General features: G+C 40.1%; 1 protein-coding gene across 2 annotated transcripts in view; it reads right to left on the reverse strand.

The window, feature by feature from the left end:
* Positions 1-19,515, reverse strand: part of PAWR (pro-apoptotic WT1 regulator) — an 80,729-nt gene that overhangs the window by 39,629 nt on the left and 21,585 nt on the right. For both annotated transcript variants that reach the window (XM_038171677.2, XM_027454386.3), the window contains exon 3: positions 1,985-2,113. In XM_038171677.2, the coding sequence (XP_038027605.2) occupies positions 1,985-2,113 (129 nt within the window). The remainder of the gene's footprint in view (positions 1-1,984; positions 2,114-19,515) is intronic.

A 19,515-nucleotide genomic window follows, 5' to 3' on the forward strand; every position in this document is an offset into this window, starting at 1 on the left:
CAGGTCGGTCATGCATTACTTCCCCTTGGTAAATCCATTTGGATTTCCTCCTGATTTTCTTGTCACTTAATCTCTCACTTAAAACTGCCCTTGTAGCAGTGGTTAACACAGTCACCATCTTTAAGAAGTTTCTAGAGTAGACCAAAGAGCTACAGACCACCAAGCTTGATATTTATTCTGAATAAAGTGGTGCTAATGAGTCCAACAGAATTAGGAAGTAAATAAATAAGTATGATATAGTCTGGAAGAGTCACCAGGGCACCTATAAAATAGAAAGCTGTACGAGATTTCTTAAGTGTAACTAATTCAAAAAATGTCCAGAAGAGAAATTTGGTTGACAGTCTACTGAATTTTGGTATTTCCCCTATCCCCCTCTTTTTTTTTTTTTTTTTTTATTTTTTTTACAAAATTAAACTACACTGGAATAAGAGATGATGTCTTTCCATGAATAAATTAGCAGTGAAAAGCCATGAAACGATGGTAGGATCTGACAGCCAGCTATTGCAGTGAATGGAGTACCTGAAAGAGTTCCATGGGAACTCATTCTGGGACCTGTGCTTTTCAATACATTTGGGGAGGTCATGTCCACAGATGTTATTCAGAACAGAGTCAACTGTTGAAATATGTAGGACTTCTCTATTAGGAGTGGCTGGGAGGCAAAACAGTAGGTGAAATACTGTGTACATAAGCATCAAGTGAGGCAAAAAGATAATAATGCATCTCAACTTACATGTGCATGAATATGAGCTGGCTACGATGACTCAGGGATAAACCCAAAATGTTGAACTTGTGTAATAGACACACAAACAAATAAAGTAAACTCAGTGCTCAGCAACACTGAGAAGGAACACTAGCAGGAATTATCAGGCAAGAAGCAGAAAAAAAAATTAGAGCACATGGTTGTAGAGTGGTTTATCTGAATCTTAATCTTGAACATGCTCTTCATTTCTGTTTCCTGATCCCAAATAAAGCAGAGTCAAAGCAGAAAAAAGTACAGAATGTTATTGAATGTCTTCTGTACATGGAAGAGCTAAATAAAACAGAATTCTTTAGCTTGGAAAAGAGGCAGCTGAGAGGGGCTGTGCAAGGTATTATAGGCTGTGCTTTCTCTGCAGCATTCAGTCACATGAAAAAGAAGCAGTTGTGTTCCCCATGTCTTTCACTGGGACACCTTGGAGAAATCACATGGAAATAGATGGCAACTTATCCCAATCATCTGTGCCTCTGAAGGGACAGAGTATCACCTACTGCAAGGGGACTGGAAAATAAAAAAGGGGGGGAAGTGATTTTGTAGAGGCAAGGTGTTTTCTGTGTGTGTTTGCTTCAATACCAGAATCAGTAATTAGAAGTTTGTTAATTGACAATAAATTGTAATGACTGGATTTCCCCACCCCCACCATCAGTAGACTTTTGGGCTGTGACAGAGTGGACAAGTCGGGACTGTGCAAAGAAAGATCCTAAGAGGTACACAATAGATGAGACAAGTGATTCTGGGGAAGAGAATGAAGGACAACAAAAAGAAGCAGAATACTGAATGGAAGAAGATAATTTTACCTCTGCTTCTACCTACCAAATCCATCCTGGAAGCATGGAAAGCACCAATAATCACATATGCAGGCAGTCAATAGTTGACTATTTCATATTTTAAGGGTCTTGATCTGAAAAGCTTACTATTAACTGAACGTTCTCAACCCACGAGTATTTTTCTCTTATCTTCACATTTTTCTGTCTCATACCACCTGAGTATTTGGTGGACACTTATACCTTTATCTTAACGATCCTGTTGTTAGAGCTGAGTCTCAGCAGTGCTGAGTTTGAGGAAAGGAACCTTATGTTCTATTTCTAGATATGTTACAGCTTCTGAATTTCATGTTTGTCTTCATATATTATACAATCTACTGTTAAGTAGGAGTACAAAAAAGGAAGGCAACACCGGTTTAAGAACTGAGTAAAATACCAAAAGGAGAAAGTGTTAAGAACTCACCTGTAGTAAGTATGAGCCAGTGGTATCTGCACTGGAACTCTCATTTTGTATCGTGTTCTGCTGAGTAATAGCATCCTCCTTCTTTCTCTCTTTCTGTCCTGCTTCATCATCTTCATATTCATCAAGGCTCTAAAAACAAAAATATGCAGTTATACAATTGTCTTTTTATGTTGCTTCATGTATTTCCCACATTTCATAAAATTTATGCATCAGTGACTTACTATTTTCAAAGATTAATTTTACATTTCAGAAAAGTTTAATTTATTTCAAACAGATATTAATATCTCCAGTACAAGAATAAAGTTTGACAACTAACTGCTTTTACTTAATCACAAAAAAGAAATAATCCAACTAAGATCCAGCTTGACAAAGCCCTAGGCAACATTGTCCGAGTTCAGTGCTAATCCTGCTTTTTGAGCAGGAGCTTGGACTGTGCCTGAGGTCCCTTCCATTTGACTGATTCTATGATTTTACAATCCCATTTGTCATGAGCAATAATTTTACCTCTACATGACTGATTTGAAAGAGGTACAGAACACCACTAATGTTTCATACCAGATTTACCGAAACACTTGGTTCAAAAGATTACATTTCTAAAGTACTAACTGCTGATAGGTGAGACCCAAAAAGTACAAAATAAAATTCAGAGACACTTCTGACTTCTGAAATACACAGCAGAGATATTTAGAGCTCAACCACCTTTGGATTAAGTCAGCTGTGTCTAGATTGGTCTATACTAGCTTAACATACACAACCTTACAGAAAGAAAAACTACAATCTAGTTATTTGGAAGACTATCTTGAAGCAGATATGAAGCCCCCAAAAAATAACATCACAAGCTAGCACTCTGCACTAAAACAACGCAGAGAATGAACTATTGTAAGGCATTCAATAAAGCTTCTAGATGAGTGGGTAACAACTTGAGAAGCAGAGAGCTGGGCTACAAGAGTACGGAGGCACGTGTCAAATGACTTGAACGCCAGTTTCTAATTCACACAAAAAAATCACCATTCCAAGGCTTAGATACTGACAATCTTTGACATCATCTTTTCCAGAGGACACAAAAGTAGGAAAAAAGCATACAATGAGAATGGTGGAATGCAGTATTTTTAAAAGAAAAAACACTTATTTGCTAATTGAAAATCACAGCATTAAAAAAAATAATAATAATAATTTTGGCTGCTGCAAAGCAAACTCCACAGTGACAAGTGCTGGAAAACTGACAAACTAAAAGGGCATATGCTTCCAAAACTGAACGTAAGTGAACCCAAATAAAGGCCATTCAAATTCTTTACAGTCCCACCCACACCAGAATCCTAACGCAATTTCACCAGTATACTTTTAATCAACATGTTAACGTAGACCTGCCTACTTTTATCACAAAGGAAAGACATACTTGAAAAACGATCACATCTAAATCATTATACACTCAAAAGATGTTTTCAAGAAGTGATCTTTTCAAATTAAGTAATTATAAATCAAAAATATTTCACTTGGTTCTCTCGGGTCCATTACTAATGGAGAGTTTAAAAAACACTGTCACAGCACATTCTAGGAGCTGATCTTTAAATCAACATCCTCTACCTTTTATAAACTGTAACAGTCACAAATTTTGGTAATATAAACTTAAGTCTGTATCCTATTTTATCTCACTATCCTAATAGTCCATTCTGAAGTGACAAAATAAGAAATAAATTTACGCCTTCACTGCAACAAGAAACGAAATCATCTTCAGCTCATGTGAAGCCAGCCCTGCTCAGAAAGACCTCAGAGGCTCAGGGAAGATCTCACATAAATTCAGATTAATGTCATGCAGGTGAAGAATGACATGCTATTAGAAAAGCAGAAAAGAAAACTTTGTTCTGCTAGCCTTCAGGTTGTTCAGGTAGAGAATTAAGATCCCAGACAAACACAAAGGCAAGAGACCATCTGACTAGAATTTGGAAGAGCAGCCTTTAATAAACTGAGGAGAAAACCAAGAGGACAAAGAAGAGAACAGTTATCATCACAGACCTCAAAAAAAGCTTTGCATTTTCAAGGGTCAACATTCTTTAAAGGGAAGTGTGAAGCTCAGCTTATAATGCTGTAGGAACAATAAAATTGCTTTTGCAACAACCAAGCAGACAAGTGCTCCTTTCCTCACAAGTTCTCTCCTCCAGATATGTACTTCTAAGTTTTTCTAGTAATGAACCCCAAAAAGCTCATGCTCCCACAGTTCAAGGCTCCCTTCCCAAGCACAGAACAGTTAGCCAAGCAGTTGCTGTAAACTTCACTTGGAGAACACAGCCTCTGCACTGACGGCCAGCTCCGGGGAAGTGAACAGGGAGGGAGTGGGCCAAGGACCAGCCGGGGCAAGCATGCTTATGAGTGGTGGGACCCACAGCAGCAGTGGGTTGACATTGGGGTTACAAGGAAGGCTGACGAGCCCAGGTTGGGACATCCCTCAGGAGCTGCAGGCACTGTGACTCCAGGATGGGGCGGGCAGGGCCTCCCCTACAGGCTGCTGGGTGCCACCAGAGGCTTCCCAAAACCAAAAGCCAATTTCCTCTTTCAAGACAGAAGCCACAGCCAACTTAAACTGTGCCCTCATATGAAAGGCTTGATGAGCACCAGTTTACACCCCGACAATTATGGAATTTTAACATTTGAACACTTTTTATTAGAGTTACTAAGATTTTTGAATCTTAGTAACCATTAGCCTTAGTGAGGAAATCCATTGCTTAAGCCTCACCAAATGGTTTGGGTTGGAAGGGACTTCAAAACTCATGACAAAATTAGCTTTCTGTATCCAAAAGAATACATCCAATAGCCTGCTCATGCAATTATCCAGAAATTTCAGTTACCTCAGTAATCTTGGTGCTATTTATGTTCTAGGCTAGCCTTTAGATTAATAAAAATCAACGAAAGTCAACCTGACAGATTTTAATTTTTACTGAAAAATTAAGAACACTCTTGAACTTTTTCGTTCAAACTGCCCTACAGCTGAAACTGCCTGAACCCAAAGGCCGTTTCAGCCAGGCAGATTAGTGCTTTGCTTGCATCGCCTGCTTCCCTGTAATGCTGCACTTCGCTTCAGAAACCAGCTCCACGCCCCTGAAAGGCAATCGCTTTCTGTCAGCGGCAGCCCAGGATCAGACTGGGAACCACTGAGGTGTAATCCCAACCCATTATATCGTTCCCCTGTCCGTTCCCTTCCCCCTGCTCTTTTATTTTGCTGCTAGGCACATACCATTTCAGATGCTTATTTTCCATTAAAATCATCTGAGTTTTGTAAAGCAGACATTCAATGTGACATTCCCACATCTGATCTTAATATAAGGAATCCACAGAAATTCTTTAGGTTTTCTAGCATTTCAGTAAATGTTTGAAGCTGTAGCAATAAACATTTTTCTGTAAACCTCTAGTATGGAAAATACAAGCAGAATGAGATGCTTTCGAAAGAATCAGAAGGATGAAGGAAGCGGCCCCAAAGATAGCCCTACATTCCAGCACACCGCCGGCCTGCAGCTCAAGCAGGCGCTGCGCACAACCTCCCGCGTGATTCACTGGGGTCGCTTCCGATAAACACTTGGGCATCCTACAAACAAAAACCGGGGAGGGGCTGTCTTCTCCAAAAGACCAAGCAGCATTTCTAAATGCAAAAGGAGCGGTTTCGAAACGCACACAAGTGACTCTGGCAGCAACTGTGCTGATGCAAAATGTCCCCGTCCCCATCCCCCTTCCTGCACCAACTTGCTTTTTCGCCTTGCAGTTCTGCTGGCGGAGCACATATCTGGGAGCTTCCCAGTTCGTTTCATGAAAAATCAGTCAGGTTGATTTCAGCAGTTTTAATTAGCCCACGTATTTTGCCTCAACCAGATGCCTGCAGGTTCAAGCTCTTTCTTTCACACAGCTCCAGGGAAGGCTGTGCTACATCAGCTTTTTGAAAATGATGAGCACTTGAGACAGTAACATATTTAAAGAGTCCGGCAAGACGGGTGAGCAGATGTCTATGTATAGTCAGTAAAATTCTGTTTTCAACTTTTTTTGTTTTTCAACGTTTGGGCAATAAATTGAATCTTCACAACACAAGCACCATCAGTTATCCTGACATTTCTTCAGCTTCTTAAACACACCAACGATTTAGGAGAGGAAATAAATCTAGGTTTCTTCTCATTGCCCCAAAACAACTTTAAACAATTTTAAAAAGGACAGTGAGGTCATTTTCTCTGATTAGTAAAGGTTTAAAGTATGGTATCACAAGTTCTTACCAAGATGCTAGAAAAGCACAAAGGTTTATGTTAATTTTAACTATTTCCTAAAAACTTCCACAACAGAAATATAAGATGAGATGAAATACTCCTTCTCACTCTGCATTAAAATGTGACTAGGCAATCAACTATAATCAAGTGCGTTCTCGGAATCAACCCAGCTAACCCTTCAGAAAACCCTGGAGAAGTTATCTGCAAGTACGAGACTATTTTACACATCATTTCTTGATAATCACTTTTCTTCATGCCGCATGGGGAATCAAAGGTTTTCTGTCTTTATCACATAGAGCCCTGGTATCTGCTAAATTCCAGCTTCCTACCTCTGCATACATCCAACCTTTCTGTCATCACCCCCTCTGAATGCACACCACAAAACAAGCAAAAATCCCAAACCTCAACGATTTGAGACTACATTACCTTTCCCCTTCAGAAAGGCTGTTTTTAACCGCACATTTTAATACACTTCTTCTGAAGTGTCCAAACAGTACCCAAAATATTTAAGTAAAATGGGTTTACAGTAATATAATCCTACAGTGGAACAGCAGTAAAATTGGAAAAAAATGTCTTTTTCACTACATAAGCCTTTTATCAGGTCTAACATGTAAAGAAAAGCACTTTGGCAAGCTGAAAAACATCTCCATGGGGGTGAAAAGAGCTAATGTTATTCATAGGAATTATGTAAAACATACAGTGTTATGAATACAGATCACCCAGCAAATTAAAAAATAAAAATAAAAAAAAATCACTTAGCCTTAGTTCTCACATTAAAGGAATCCAAAAAAGGATACGGAACTTGGGTACCTTATCTGAATGATCTTTGTGCACTTCTGACAGTCTCCGTATCCAAATGGAGCACTCCAATACCAACAATTAGTGTGATCACAAGCATGGATTTTTAACCCAGAAAGGGAATAAAGACAGGAATCTTTGGTATCTAAGATCAAAAGAGACCCGAATGCAGCAATGGGTCAGCGAACAGCAGGTGGGCCAGAGCACATCTGACCGCAGCCCTAGGATGTGCTCACCCTGACCACATTGCCTACAAAGCGCAGCCAAGAGACAGCCATCACTTGGAGGACAATGAGATGCACGTCTTGCTCTACAGAGCTCATCCTATTTGTGATATGTCCCACCTACATTTTGCTTCAAGTCAATCCTTTTCTCACCCAAAATGGGACCTTTGAAGTACACGCTTTATATGCTCCATTGCATTTCCAAGCAAACGCAATTTGTGTTCTTTGTTTCAACAGGATACATTTGAAAATCCACTTAAAAATGAAGGGGATGTGAGCCATGACCTTATTTGTCTGTATTAGAGCAAAATAACAAAGTATTTTGAATTCTTTTAAAGCTAAGTAAAACATCAACTACATCAACACCAGAATGCCAATTATCCCTCTATTATAATAACAAAAAGCAGCTATGTTTGCCGTTTGTTACTCAGCAAAATACACTGTTTGGCCACCACTGTCTTCAAACATACCACAAAAATGAGTTCAAAAGTCAAATGTTTAACTTAAACTAATCGCCAAAGAATCCTTTATCACAAGGCTTGTCATGAATGATTGGTGGAAATGCTCAATTTAACTACTTAGTACGTGATATTAATATTAAAGTCACTCAGTGAAATACCAGCATACCAGAGGATAGAAGAGAAACTGGGGGGATGGGGAGGGTGTCAATCTAGCATTATTTAAATCCTTCTAGAATAGACAAAAACAGAATAGAAAATATGAATTGGCAAGCTTTCAGAATTAAACACCAAGCTCAAACAGCAGAACTAATGGAAAACCACTCTGCAAGGAAGTCAAATTGCGGACACCCGCTCCACGGGGAAATTATTATATGAATATAATAATCACTCAACTAAATGATAAAGCATTCATGCCCTGCTCTTAAAAAGAAAACAGAACTAATCTCAACAGAAAATAAAGAAGCTAGGAGAAAAGCAGCCAAATCCTCCTCTTGTTGACGGATATGATCCATTCCGTCTCACTTCAGAACTAAGAGTCCAAACTTCAAATACAGCACAGCTCTTTATACTAGGAGAGTGAAAACAAAACATCTCTCCCTTCTAAAATTTTGCACACTTCTCTTCTTATCTTCTCTAATCAGATTTTGCTGATTAGAAAAAAAATAACATATTTTTTCCCTGTTTTGCTGTTGGTTATGCCTATTAAAGAGCTATCACTAACAAATAGCATTGAACATCCAAATCTCAAAGTTACAGCAACGTTCCCAAGAAACACCAGAAACCAGAAGAAAAATCCATAATGTTTTTTCAAAGTTGAGTCGACCACCAAACCCACCACCTTAGCCTCCTGAACAACATCTTAAAGTGATACATCCAACCTAATACAAAGATCACAAACCACAGGCTGAGCCAAAAAAATCCTTGGCAAAACAAGGTTTGCCTGTTACAGACAGAAGGAACAGAGAAACACTGAAGATATTTGTACCATGCACAGAAGGACTATTTCACAGTTTGTGTTATGCCCTGTATGTTAAAAAACAATAGTTACAGGTTGCAAAACTTGAAGCGTGATCTTTGCGTGGGTATACAGAAAATAAGTGTCTATAGGCTTAGTGCCTGCCTATACTATTTTTCCTATAGAACGTCCTCCCGTATTAGATACAATTCTTAGAGATATTTGCTACTGGAGGCAATGTAAACTGTCTGACATAGGAGCAGTTTACCCACTGGAACAATGGCTAAACAAAAGCCACTCAGGGAACACATGGATAATGGAGTTAGAATGCCTGTAACCACCACTGTTTTGCCTTCAAATGCCATGCCAAAGCTAAACAAACAGAAACAATGATCCAAAAGAGAGTAAGATGCATCTTCATGTCGATGAAGACCAAACAGATCAAGCACCCTTTGTTTAAAGCCAGAACAACAGGTAGAGAAGCAAATCCTGGAGATTAGCATGCTATTTTCAAAACAGAAGTTTTTCTTTTCATGTGACAAGGTAATATGGAAGGCAGCTAACTCCTGTTTTCTTCCCTTAATTAAAGATGGTATTTCTAAAAAGAAATAAAGATGAGATCGGTATTTGAGGAATGTTCTAAAAGGAGATCAAACAGGTTAATGTGTACCGTATTTCTAACTATCCTGTCCTCTTAACCATGCACTTTGTAGCAATTTATATTGTCTGAGTATCAAGTTGCATTTAAAATGGCTTTTTAAAAATGTAGTACAGTGCTTTCATAGGTTTCTGCTCTCCTGTTTAACAGGCTAATTGTCATTTTGCTTTTTCTACCCAAGTGAATCTCATTCAGTGTTTACAGACAGTGGCTGTGGGATTGGTCAAACTAAACAAAGGGAGAGAGGCTGCTGACAAGCAAGTGAGCACGACAAGTCAGAACAATAGACTTAGAACCAGAACCAATTCCAAGGGAAAAAGAAAACTTTGGCACAATGCTTTTTTTTTTTTTTTGAGACTTGTACTGCATTTCTAATTTGGCAGTGAATCCCTAGAAAAACTGATAAAAATATCAACTAGTTTTTCATCTCTCCAACATTGTTGCCTTTTGACTCCTAAAATAACCAAATGTTTTACCAGAGACAGATGAGGATGCTACACCGCTGTGACGCAGAAAAGGAAAGAAAGTACTGAAAAATCACATTGGACAGAACAGACACATAGCTGGATAATAACTGTTAAATTTGATGTTCAGTGCAATAAATAAGCACTTTTGAAGCCTCCATCACTGGCGTCAGGAATAGAGAGAAAATATTGATAGAAGCCATGCAGGCAGACAAAGCACATCCTCAGTTGCTGAAATTTGCCAGGTTGGCAATACCCAGCTAAGATAGAAACAATTTAAAGTTGCTGCTGCGGTTAATATTGGAACTATTTCAAAAGAAATGACCTTATATCCACAACTTAATCCTAGCGACAATACTGTGAAACTGGTTCCCAACTCTGATTTCTGAGATGACCCTTTAACTATGCAGTTTGGAGTGAAGATCTCTTTCTTGGGGGCTTTGCCAACAGTTTTGGTTTTGTATAAATGCTCCAATGACTGGCCAAGGCTCCTGGTGGAAATCCAGTCCAGGTTCTCATGGTGCAATCCCGTGTCCTAGCAGTATGAAAGTCTTCAGTCACCAGCATCTGTGCTCCCACTTTGTTACAGAAACAGAGCTCAGAAATCGAGTTCCTTTGTACCCATATTTTGATTAAGTCAACAGTTGGGGGAAGGGGAACACGCATAATAATAATAGTATAATAACAGGTCAATATCTTAAAGATATGAAACTCACACAAGGCATTTTGAAAATCCAGTTTGCTTCAAGTGCAAGATGCAGCTTAGCTGCCGCCGTAATTCAGCAGACAGACCAGACAGTTTGTCAGACTCCCACCTGAGCAGACAGCACGCACACAGCCCAGCAGGTGCTCGGCTCTTCCCATTCAAAGGCCACGCGGGCAACTGAGGGAGCCAGTGGTTTATTGACTTAGGGAGGGCTGGGGTGAGGAGGAGAAAGCGTGGGACGACAGAGAGCTGTGGGAAACGATCACAGAAAGAACGTGTAGCCAATGCCTGGTGAGAGGGAACTATGCAAGCAAGCGGAGATTGCAGCAGCAAAAATAAGCAACCAAGCGAAGGACACTTCTGTGTCACTTGTTTGGAGAAGCAAATCTACATGTTCTACTTTTTCTTGATCTTTCCATGAGTGTCAGAGTGATCTGCTTTATTTTCCCTGCAGCACTCACCTCAAATCTTTACCTTTTGATTACCATGGCCAAGACAGCTCTTCCCCCAGCAGATAAGTAAAACTAGGACTTCAGGATGGGAGCATGCAGCCAGACAAGACTTTGCCACTCAAGAGCATTTCCTGAGCACACTTTAAGCCAACAAAACAGTACAAGCAGGTTCAAGTGCTTTGCTACAGCAGCATTTGCATATGGTGACCTCAGAAGAGAGAAGAACATGCAGAGACACAAAACAGCTCAATCTAGATGTGAGGAAATGTGGTGTGGGGTAGCGATGGGAAGAATGAGTCACGTCACAGAGCTGGTTCAAAACAACAGCACTCCCTGAAGCCCTGCGCTACCATTCCTCGTTACGTTGGGAGAGCTGTGGGATTCTGCAGCAAATTGAACCAGAGTAAGGCAGGAATAAATACAGCAGGGAAAAGGCTAGATAGATAAATCAAAACTTATTTGAGTGCAGAAAAATGTGTACAAAAAAAAAAAAAAAAAAGCAATTTTCCAAATTTTCCATTAGGGTTGAGGGTTTTGTTTGTTTGTTTTTCCAGATTTGTTGAGTGCCTGACAAGGTTTTTGGTTTTTAGATATACCTTTACTTGTACAAAACACAGCAGAAGTCTTTGTCAGATCTTCAGCAAATGAGAGGTTCTTTGCATGTCAACAGACTTAGTGTTTCAGACCAGACAACTCAAGCAAATCATTAAGATTTCAGCTTATAAGGCATTTGTTATCTTGATTCAAAACACCAACTGTACACGCACTGCTTAGCTGTGTAACAGGCATAAAAGGTGAAGTCCTCTTTTCTGAAGCACTCAGAGACCCATCAATTACAGATGCTTGATAAAATCTGTTATATCCTGACAGGAATCCATGAATCTGCTCTGTGCAGCACATCACTGGCAAGGGTCTGGGTCGCTGAGGCGCAGAACAAAAGGGCCCTGACAGCCTTCCCCATGTTGCTTTGAGCTCGAAGAGAGCATGAGGTGAAGGTTAAGACTGACACACCAATTAACGTGCACCATCTTCTCCATGGTAACTGCTCACACACATTGTTTTCCCTAGGCCAATCTGGGACAAACACGAGGTAATTCAGGCCTCACCATCCCCAGAAGAGGAAAGGTGGGCAGTTTTACCTCTCCCAGGAGCACTCAGGCTACCCCAGCCAGCCTACGGGGCACAGGGAACAGGGCTGGCATGGGCCCTCAGCACCACATGCAAGCTCCCACCTCAACCCACTGCCACAAGGGCAAACAGTGCCTTAAATCAGTGAAAAATCTGTTTGCAAGAATCCCAGGGACAGGAAACTTCCATGGATAAAACAATGCTCCAGTAGGGATGTTTGTGTTGTAAGCAAGGAAAACAAAAAAAATATATTAAAAAATAAAAAACATCCCAAATCTCCCAGCCACTTGCACTGAAATCTAGGGGAAGGCAAGAGAGGAAGTGTCAGCAGGGTCCGGACCCTGCTATTCCCGTTATTAAAACGTGCTTTTAATTTCTCAGACCACACGCTAAAGCCTGTAATAATGTCACTTGGAGAACAGAAGGCTGAGTGAGCATCTGAGGGTGAGGAGGAATGTTTTCACAGGCGCAGTTAGTAAATACCACCGGCTCCTGCAGACATTCTTCCTTAAATGGACATTAACATTGCTTTAGGGTAGAAAAAAGCCTCTTGGTCCAACACAAGTGATAGGCTAGCAATTGACCTTTCAGCACCTGCACTAAAAGATACTAAAATTAGTAGAAGGCTTTGCATACACAACATTACTTTTTGTTTAACAACTTAAAACCCTTACCCTCCATGCCACATGATTTTCATCTGTAGATTTGGAAGAGTAAGGAATACCAAAGTCTCTCAAACACGGTAAAAAACCAAAAAAACAAAAAAACCGTAGAATTAGAAAGTCTCCCTGCCTATCTATGACTGACTGTATTAGGACGCGAGGCAACTTAAAGAAAGGAAACTGCTCCAGCTGAAATCAGAACTGAACCTTCACCCAAAAGTTGAGCCAAACTTTATTTGGACATTGAAATAATTCTGCATTACTTTGATTTTATTTTTACTTCCTTTTTTTTTTTTTTTTCCCCACATAAAATAGGTGAACTCATGTAACTGCTTTTTTCCAGCCAAGAAAACAGGACTGCCTTCCCTCTCCAACAGTTCCCAACAAACGTGAGGGACAAGGGCTGACCCACTGTCCTAGTCTTCGTCTTTTCCACTTCTGCCAGTCCTCTGCACCACCACGCCAGGCAAGCCACGTCAGGGTAATTCACCAGAAAAAAGCTAACCCTATAAAAGTCTTTTGTATGCCTCAATCTAGCAAGCTACAGGATCAAAGAGTGCTGGAGTCAGCATGGGTGAGGCAGGCAAAAAGCAAGCAAGGATCCACAGCAGCCCTGACCTGGGAACTTCTGAACTCCCACAGAACTGAGATCTCAGCAAATCAAACCAGAGAAATGCCCATTTATTCATCTAAAGCCCGTACTAATGTGGAACATTACTCAAATCAACTACTTTGGGATTTAAGTAGTACCCTTGATAATGGTAAACACTATTTTTAAGGTGAAAAAAAACTATCGACTCGAGTTCAGAGCTCTGACACATGGTCACAGCAACTTCTTCAACCTACAGGTTGAGTGGACTTTGCCCCTTGTAACCTGCATGGCTGCTACCACTGGAAGTAGCATCAAGGGGCCTACTGCAGAGCTCACCCAACTGTTGGAAGTTTTCACATAAAAGTACAGCCCCGTATTAGGATTCCTAAAGGTAAAAATGCCAAATGAGTCACTGGGAGGGAATTAACGTACATTGTCTTACAGCTTGGCCCCTTAGCAGTGAGGCCATTACAGCTGAAAGAAAAGTAAGCTGCAACACAAATATAAATGAACAGGATTAAAAAAAAAAACAGGACAGGATGGGCTTCTTTACCTAGCTTTCCCACCACAAACAGCATGAACTTGGAAATAGCCAGAGACCGTGGCCAAACAACTTAGCCTCATCCTCTGTTCCTATTGGCACTGCCAATTCTTTTGTGCTGGCACAACTGTTTGAGTGGACAGATGATCCTGCTGAAAACTAACCTATCAGAAACAGCAAAAAAAGTTGTTTTCAGACCTGATACTTACCTTACTATAAAAAAGGTGTCCAAGCAAAACACAAGACACATCACAATGACAAGAACCAACAAATCTGGCCTAAGACCTTGTGAAATTTGTGAATTATCCCCTCTCTGAGCTCAGATATGCTACAAAAAGTTATTAACTTATATGGTGAACAAAACGCCCAACATCAGCCAGCAGTGTGCGCTTGCACCCCAGAAGGCCAACTGCATCCTGGGCTGCATCAACAGAGGAGTGGCCAGCATGTCAAGGGAGGTGATTGTGCCCCTCTGCTCTGCCCTGGTGAGGCCTCACCTGGAGTACTGTGTCCAGGTCTGGGGCCACCAGCCCAAGAAGGATGTGGAGCTGTTAGAGCAAGTCCAGAAGAGGGCCACAAAGATGGTCAGAGGGCTGGAGCACCTCTCCTACGAAGAAAGGCTGAGAGAGCTGGGGCTGTTCAGCCTGGAGAAGAGAAGGCTCCGTAGAGACCTCATTGCGACCTTTCAATACTTAACAGGGTCTCATTTTATAAGATGGAGAAGGACTTTTTACTCAGAAAATAATAGGACAAGGGAGAATGGTCTTAAGCTAAGAGGATAGATTTAGAATAGACATTAAGAAATTCTTCACTGTAAGGGTAGTTAGACACAGGAACAGGTTGCCCAGAGAAGCTGTGGATGCCCCATCTCTGGAGGTGTTCGAGGCCAGGACGGATGGGGCTTTGGGCAACCTGATCTAGTGGGTGACATCCCTGCAGGGAGGTTGGAAGCTAGATGACCTTTAAAATCCCTTCCAACCCAAGCCTTCTATGATTCTATGATACACTTTATAATAGTGTTCCTCACATGAGTAATTTCCACTGCTAACATACGCAGGCAATTGTAGGAAAGAAATATCTAATGAAATCAAGACCACAGAGATCGTAACACAGCTATTACACTATGCCCTACGTATTACGGCTTTGGCATTCTCTTATTACTGCTTTAAGCAACATTTTCCAGTGTTAAGTGGAACTCCCATTTCCTAAAACAATTAGAGCTCCATTCACACTTCTATGATATTTTATTGTACTTCTGACGCAGAGCTGCAATAAAATAAACAGAAAGTATTTTAAAATTAAGCTGTAGCAGTTTATGCCTGAAATATAAATCTGGACTAGGATCTTTTCTGGCAGTGAATCTGAAAGCATGAAACTTTGGCCATATTTATTTATAGATAACAGAGTGTCTTCTTTACTGGATTCTAGAATACTAATAGAGGATCTGACTCTCTTCACTGGCTGTTTTTTAATTTATGGTTTGTGTTTGAAGACTGTTCTTAAAATGTGTACAGAAGGAAGGAAAACTTAAGCGCATCTATGCACTGTCACATCAAACACCCATGAAGACCTCAGAGTCATTCTTCACTGATATGAAATACTGTAAGAAAGAATTTGTGCCAAATAATCCAGCTAACATTATGAACACCTTATTGAGTCATCAATAGCAGAATAATTGCAAACAGGATGAAGACTGATTCACTTATGCATCTCATCGCACCTAATAAAGTTTTGTTGCAAAAACAACAAATGCATTACACACAAAAAATGAACACACACACACAAAAAGGCATAGAGCAGTCTGTCTAGAAAAGCAATCTTTGTCACCAGAGATCTTCAAGAATGTATCAACCACACCCACATCAGATGAACCATGTCAGGGGTGACACAGACACAACAATCCTTTTGGGACAAGATGATGAGCTAGATAATCTGTCAAGGTCCCCTGCAGCTTTATTATCTAAAATTATACCATAGTAAACTCTTTGCATGAAAAGTTTCAGTGCCAACAAATATAACAAATACAGACAGTGAATTTCACAAAGAAGACCTTTCTCCCCACCAACCCACGGAGTTGTCTATGTATACATCCCACATAAACCAACTGCAGTCAGGCAGGGGACTGGAAGAAGCAAGAATGGAAGCCAGGTAATTCTGCTATAGCACCATCACACTACACAATCACAGCACTTGCTTTTCATGAGAAGACATGGATGTATGCATCAAGAATTCTTTGTGCAGATTCTTGCTCTAATCTGGGAAGGTAACAGAAATAAAGTTTGCCTTGTACCTATTTTACCCTTAAACACTTCCCTACTCATCCCTGCCAAGAAAGGATGGTCGGATGGTAGGTCTCCCTGAATGAAGACGATTGCTCTTCTGTCATTTCAGTGTTCAGATTGCTTTTTCAAGAGAGAAGCACAGAAAATTAGTTCTTAAATTACATTCTCCCCCTTGACCTTACCCAATTGTCTGCACCATACTATTAACTTCAATTAGTACTAGTCTGTCCTATCTACTGAAGGCAGTGTGATCCATGTTTCCCTGCTTTTTTCAGTCAAAATTAGTACCCTTACAACCTCTGCCTTCCTATTAACACAAGCTATTCACAAGCAGACTATAACCGACTTCTGCAATTTAGCATCCAGATAAAATCCTAGGAAAAAAAAGACCTGCTAAATTACAGTGCTTGTCCTTTAGCCAAGAGAATTAAATAAAATAGATCTCCCACTATTTTACCTAGACTGACATCTACCCAGATAACATCTGTTCATCTAGATTTATACTCCTGGATTTGCTTTTTTCTAATTATAACCCTAAATTTATATTCAAATTCTCTGAAAACTTTTCCACTGTTTCAAGGTTTCTGACAAATTAATATTTATGGGCCAGAGACTATTCTGGTCAACTACTTTGAGGTCAAGTTATCTGGACATACTCAGTTCCAAACGTTTATCCTTATTATAGAGCAAAAAACTCCTTGGAAAATCCTCTTTTGACATGAATACATAATCCTGTTTCCTCCTAGCAGAAATGTTTCTTGTACTGCTAATGGCAAACACCTGATAATATATCATAATACTCATTTAACCAGAAAGAGAAACCAACATGACTTAAGATTACGACTGAATAATTGGTTGAGGAAAAAACAAACAAGCAAACAAACAAAAGAAGGGTTACCAGACCTGTGAACTGATGAGATTCTGTTATAGTATCCAAACCGACTGAAGTAAGCCCTTCATTTTTCATTGTAATTGGATAACAGCACGCCCACTGCCAGTAACCAAACCTTCAGAAAGAAAGGTGAGTTAAAGGAGGTACCAACACCATCACAGATAATGGCTCACCACAACCTCAAGTCTGGCTCAGACTCAGATGAATGCAGCCTCTACTGCAAGTGCTGCAAGTACAACCCAAGCCACAGGACTCGCAACTCTCAGTATGGGATGCTGGCTGCGCCCTTCCAGAGTGAAGACCTGAAAGCCACTTCATCACCTGTTCATTGAGACAAATGGGGGAAAATTGGAGGATTTATCTGACTATGCTGGCTTTACAACCTTTTAAAAATAAAAGAGAGGTGACACAAGAATTGAAACTTTTTTAATCTACCCAATAGTTGTTTGCTTGTTCATTTCTTTATTACGCTCCTATAGTGATTTAATTTGTGGTTTTCTTCAAACGCCACCCTCTACTGAGCCGCACTACTGGCAAAGCCAGCCGTGCTGAGCTCTGAGTTATTCAGCCATGCAGACTAAACATTTACCTCTATTCGCTACAAAGTGTATGCATTATTATAGTCTATTCTGAAAGACAACATTTTAATTGAAGAATTTGTAAAGAATGCCTATTTTGAAACACAGCTTTCAACTGCTCTGTGAAACCCTTTGGCAAGGATATTATGCATTCCTCGGAGGATTTAAATTAGTTTGCAGCAGAACAAAACCTGGGTTACGGATAGTAACTTGGATACAGTCACACAGGCGCAAAATAGACAGCATTCGCATTCCTCCTGATCTTTTTCTTTGAAAAACACAGCCATCAACATGCAAAGTCCGTTTTAATATGATAATGTGAGGGGTTATTTTGCTAAGAGGAAAATGCTTATTGCGACGCTGTTTCTAAAATAAATTAAACATGTTTGTAGTTCTCAAAGCTACTGCAGGATCTAACCTTACACTATTTAACCCACACCATTTAAAGCTGAAGCTGCTAGTTTTAAACTGACAAGTAAGAAGGTAATTTTACATTAAGGAATGGAACTGTACGTCTTGACTTCAACTACAATTCCTACATCTTCTTCCAGGATCTGAGACATGCTTGTCTTAAAGTAATTTCTTACTTGTTCATTCCAATCTGATTTTTCCCCTCAGCCTATCAGTAGGGCATCAGAGTAAAAACAGGCCTTAACATAAAAAAGAAACTGAAAACAGCCTCATTAAATCTTCTCAGCATTCAGCTCCCATCTTCCAGGGAATCTTCATATACATGATAATTAGTTTCCTGAAAGGCTAAGGCTTAAATGTCATTTCTTTGTGTTGTAAATTCTAATTATTCGTAGTAAATAAATTAGTGATTCTGTTGTATTGCTTAAAGCAATGCAGAAGCTTGAAGTAATCATACAACTGGCAAAAATTAGGAGTTCCCAAAAAAGGAAGTAAAACCTCATTCTTAGCATTCCAGGAGACTTAAAGAGGGCTCCATTAACACTAACAGGGAAAGGGCCAGTGACCTAGAACTTTACTCGTGCACCGAAACTATTAATGAAGTCTGAAGAATAAAGAGTAGTGGGTATGCAAAATGCAGCTCCCGCGATGGAGCAGGAGGATGAATAAGCTGCGCTCTAATTTACCCGGGCACGCAGCACACCATGGCTACGGGAGCAGCGTGTTAGCACAGACCATCTTTCAGGAGTCACATTCTTGGAAACTGGCCGATTCCTGTGGATTCTCACATGACCTTTAGTTTAATAGCAAAGTAGTTAAAAATCAAACAACTCTTCTTACATACAAGTCATAAAGAAAGAAAAGGAGGTGGGGGCAGGGGAGGGGATAACAACTCATTTAGCATTACATACAAATGAGACCATATCATATGGATTTTATGGCTACCCTACCATTATTATTGAACACTACTATCAAGGCTAATCCCTTCCACAAATGTTGAATCACAGTTATGCACAGACCAATAATTCAGATATTCACTAGTGGAAGACTAGTACCAACTTGAGGGAGAAACTCTCAAATTGCCAAAGAAAAATGACTTTTAGGCACCTCAATAGCCAGCCCTCGTTCCCTAGCACATACTTTAGTGATAAATAAAAATATAATATTGGCAAGTCCTAGGATGACAAAATGGCTGTGTGAACTATCCCCACGTTGCTTTTCGGCTCCACCACTAAGTGGATCAAATATCAAGCTCTTCATATAGGAACACGCCATTCCACATCATTGCTATTAACGAAGCATGAACAGATCTCCTTTTTGCACTGCCCAAGTAAAAGTTTAATATCAGCATGACTAAAGAGTCAAATCAGAATCAAAAGATGGAGGGTTTTTTCAATTTCTGAGCAAAGGAGAACTTCACCACCAGGAAGCACATACTTGAGGATTCATGTTGTCCATTACAGGAAGCTAAAAAGAAGAAAAAATA

The sequence above is a fragment of the Anas platyrhynchos genome, chromosome 1, assembly GCF_047663525.1.
Source record: "Anas platyrhynchos isolate ZD024472 breed Pekin duck chromosome 1, IASCAAS_PekinDuck_T2T, whole genome shotgun sequence".
Taxonomy (NCBI): Eukaryota; Metazoa; Chordata; class Aves; order Anseriformes; family Anatidae; genus Anas; species Anas platyrhynchos.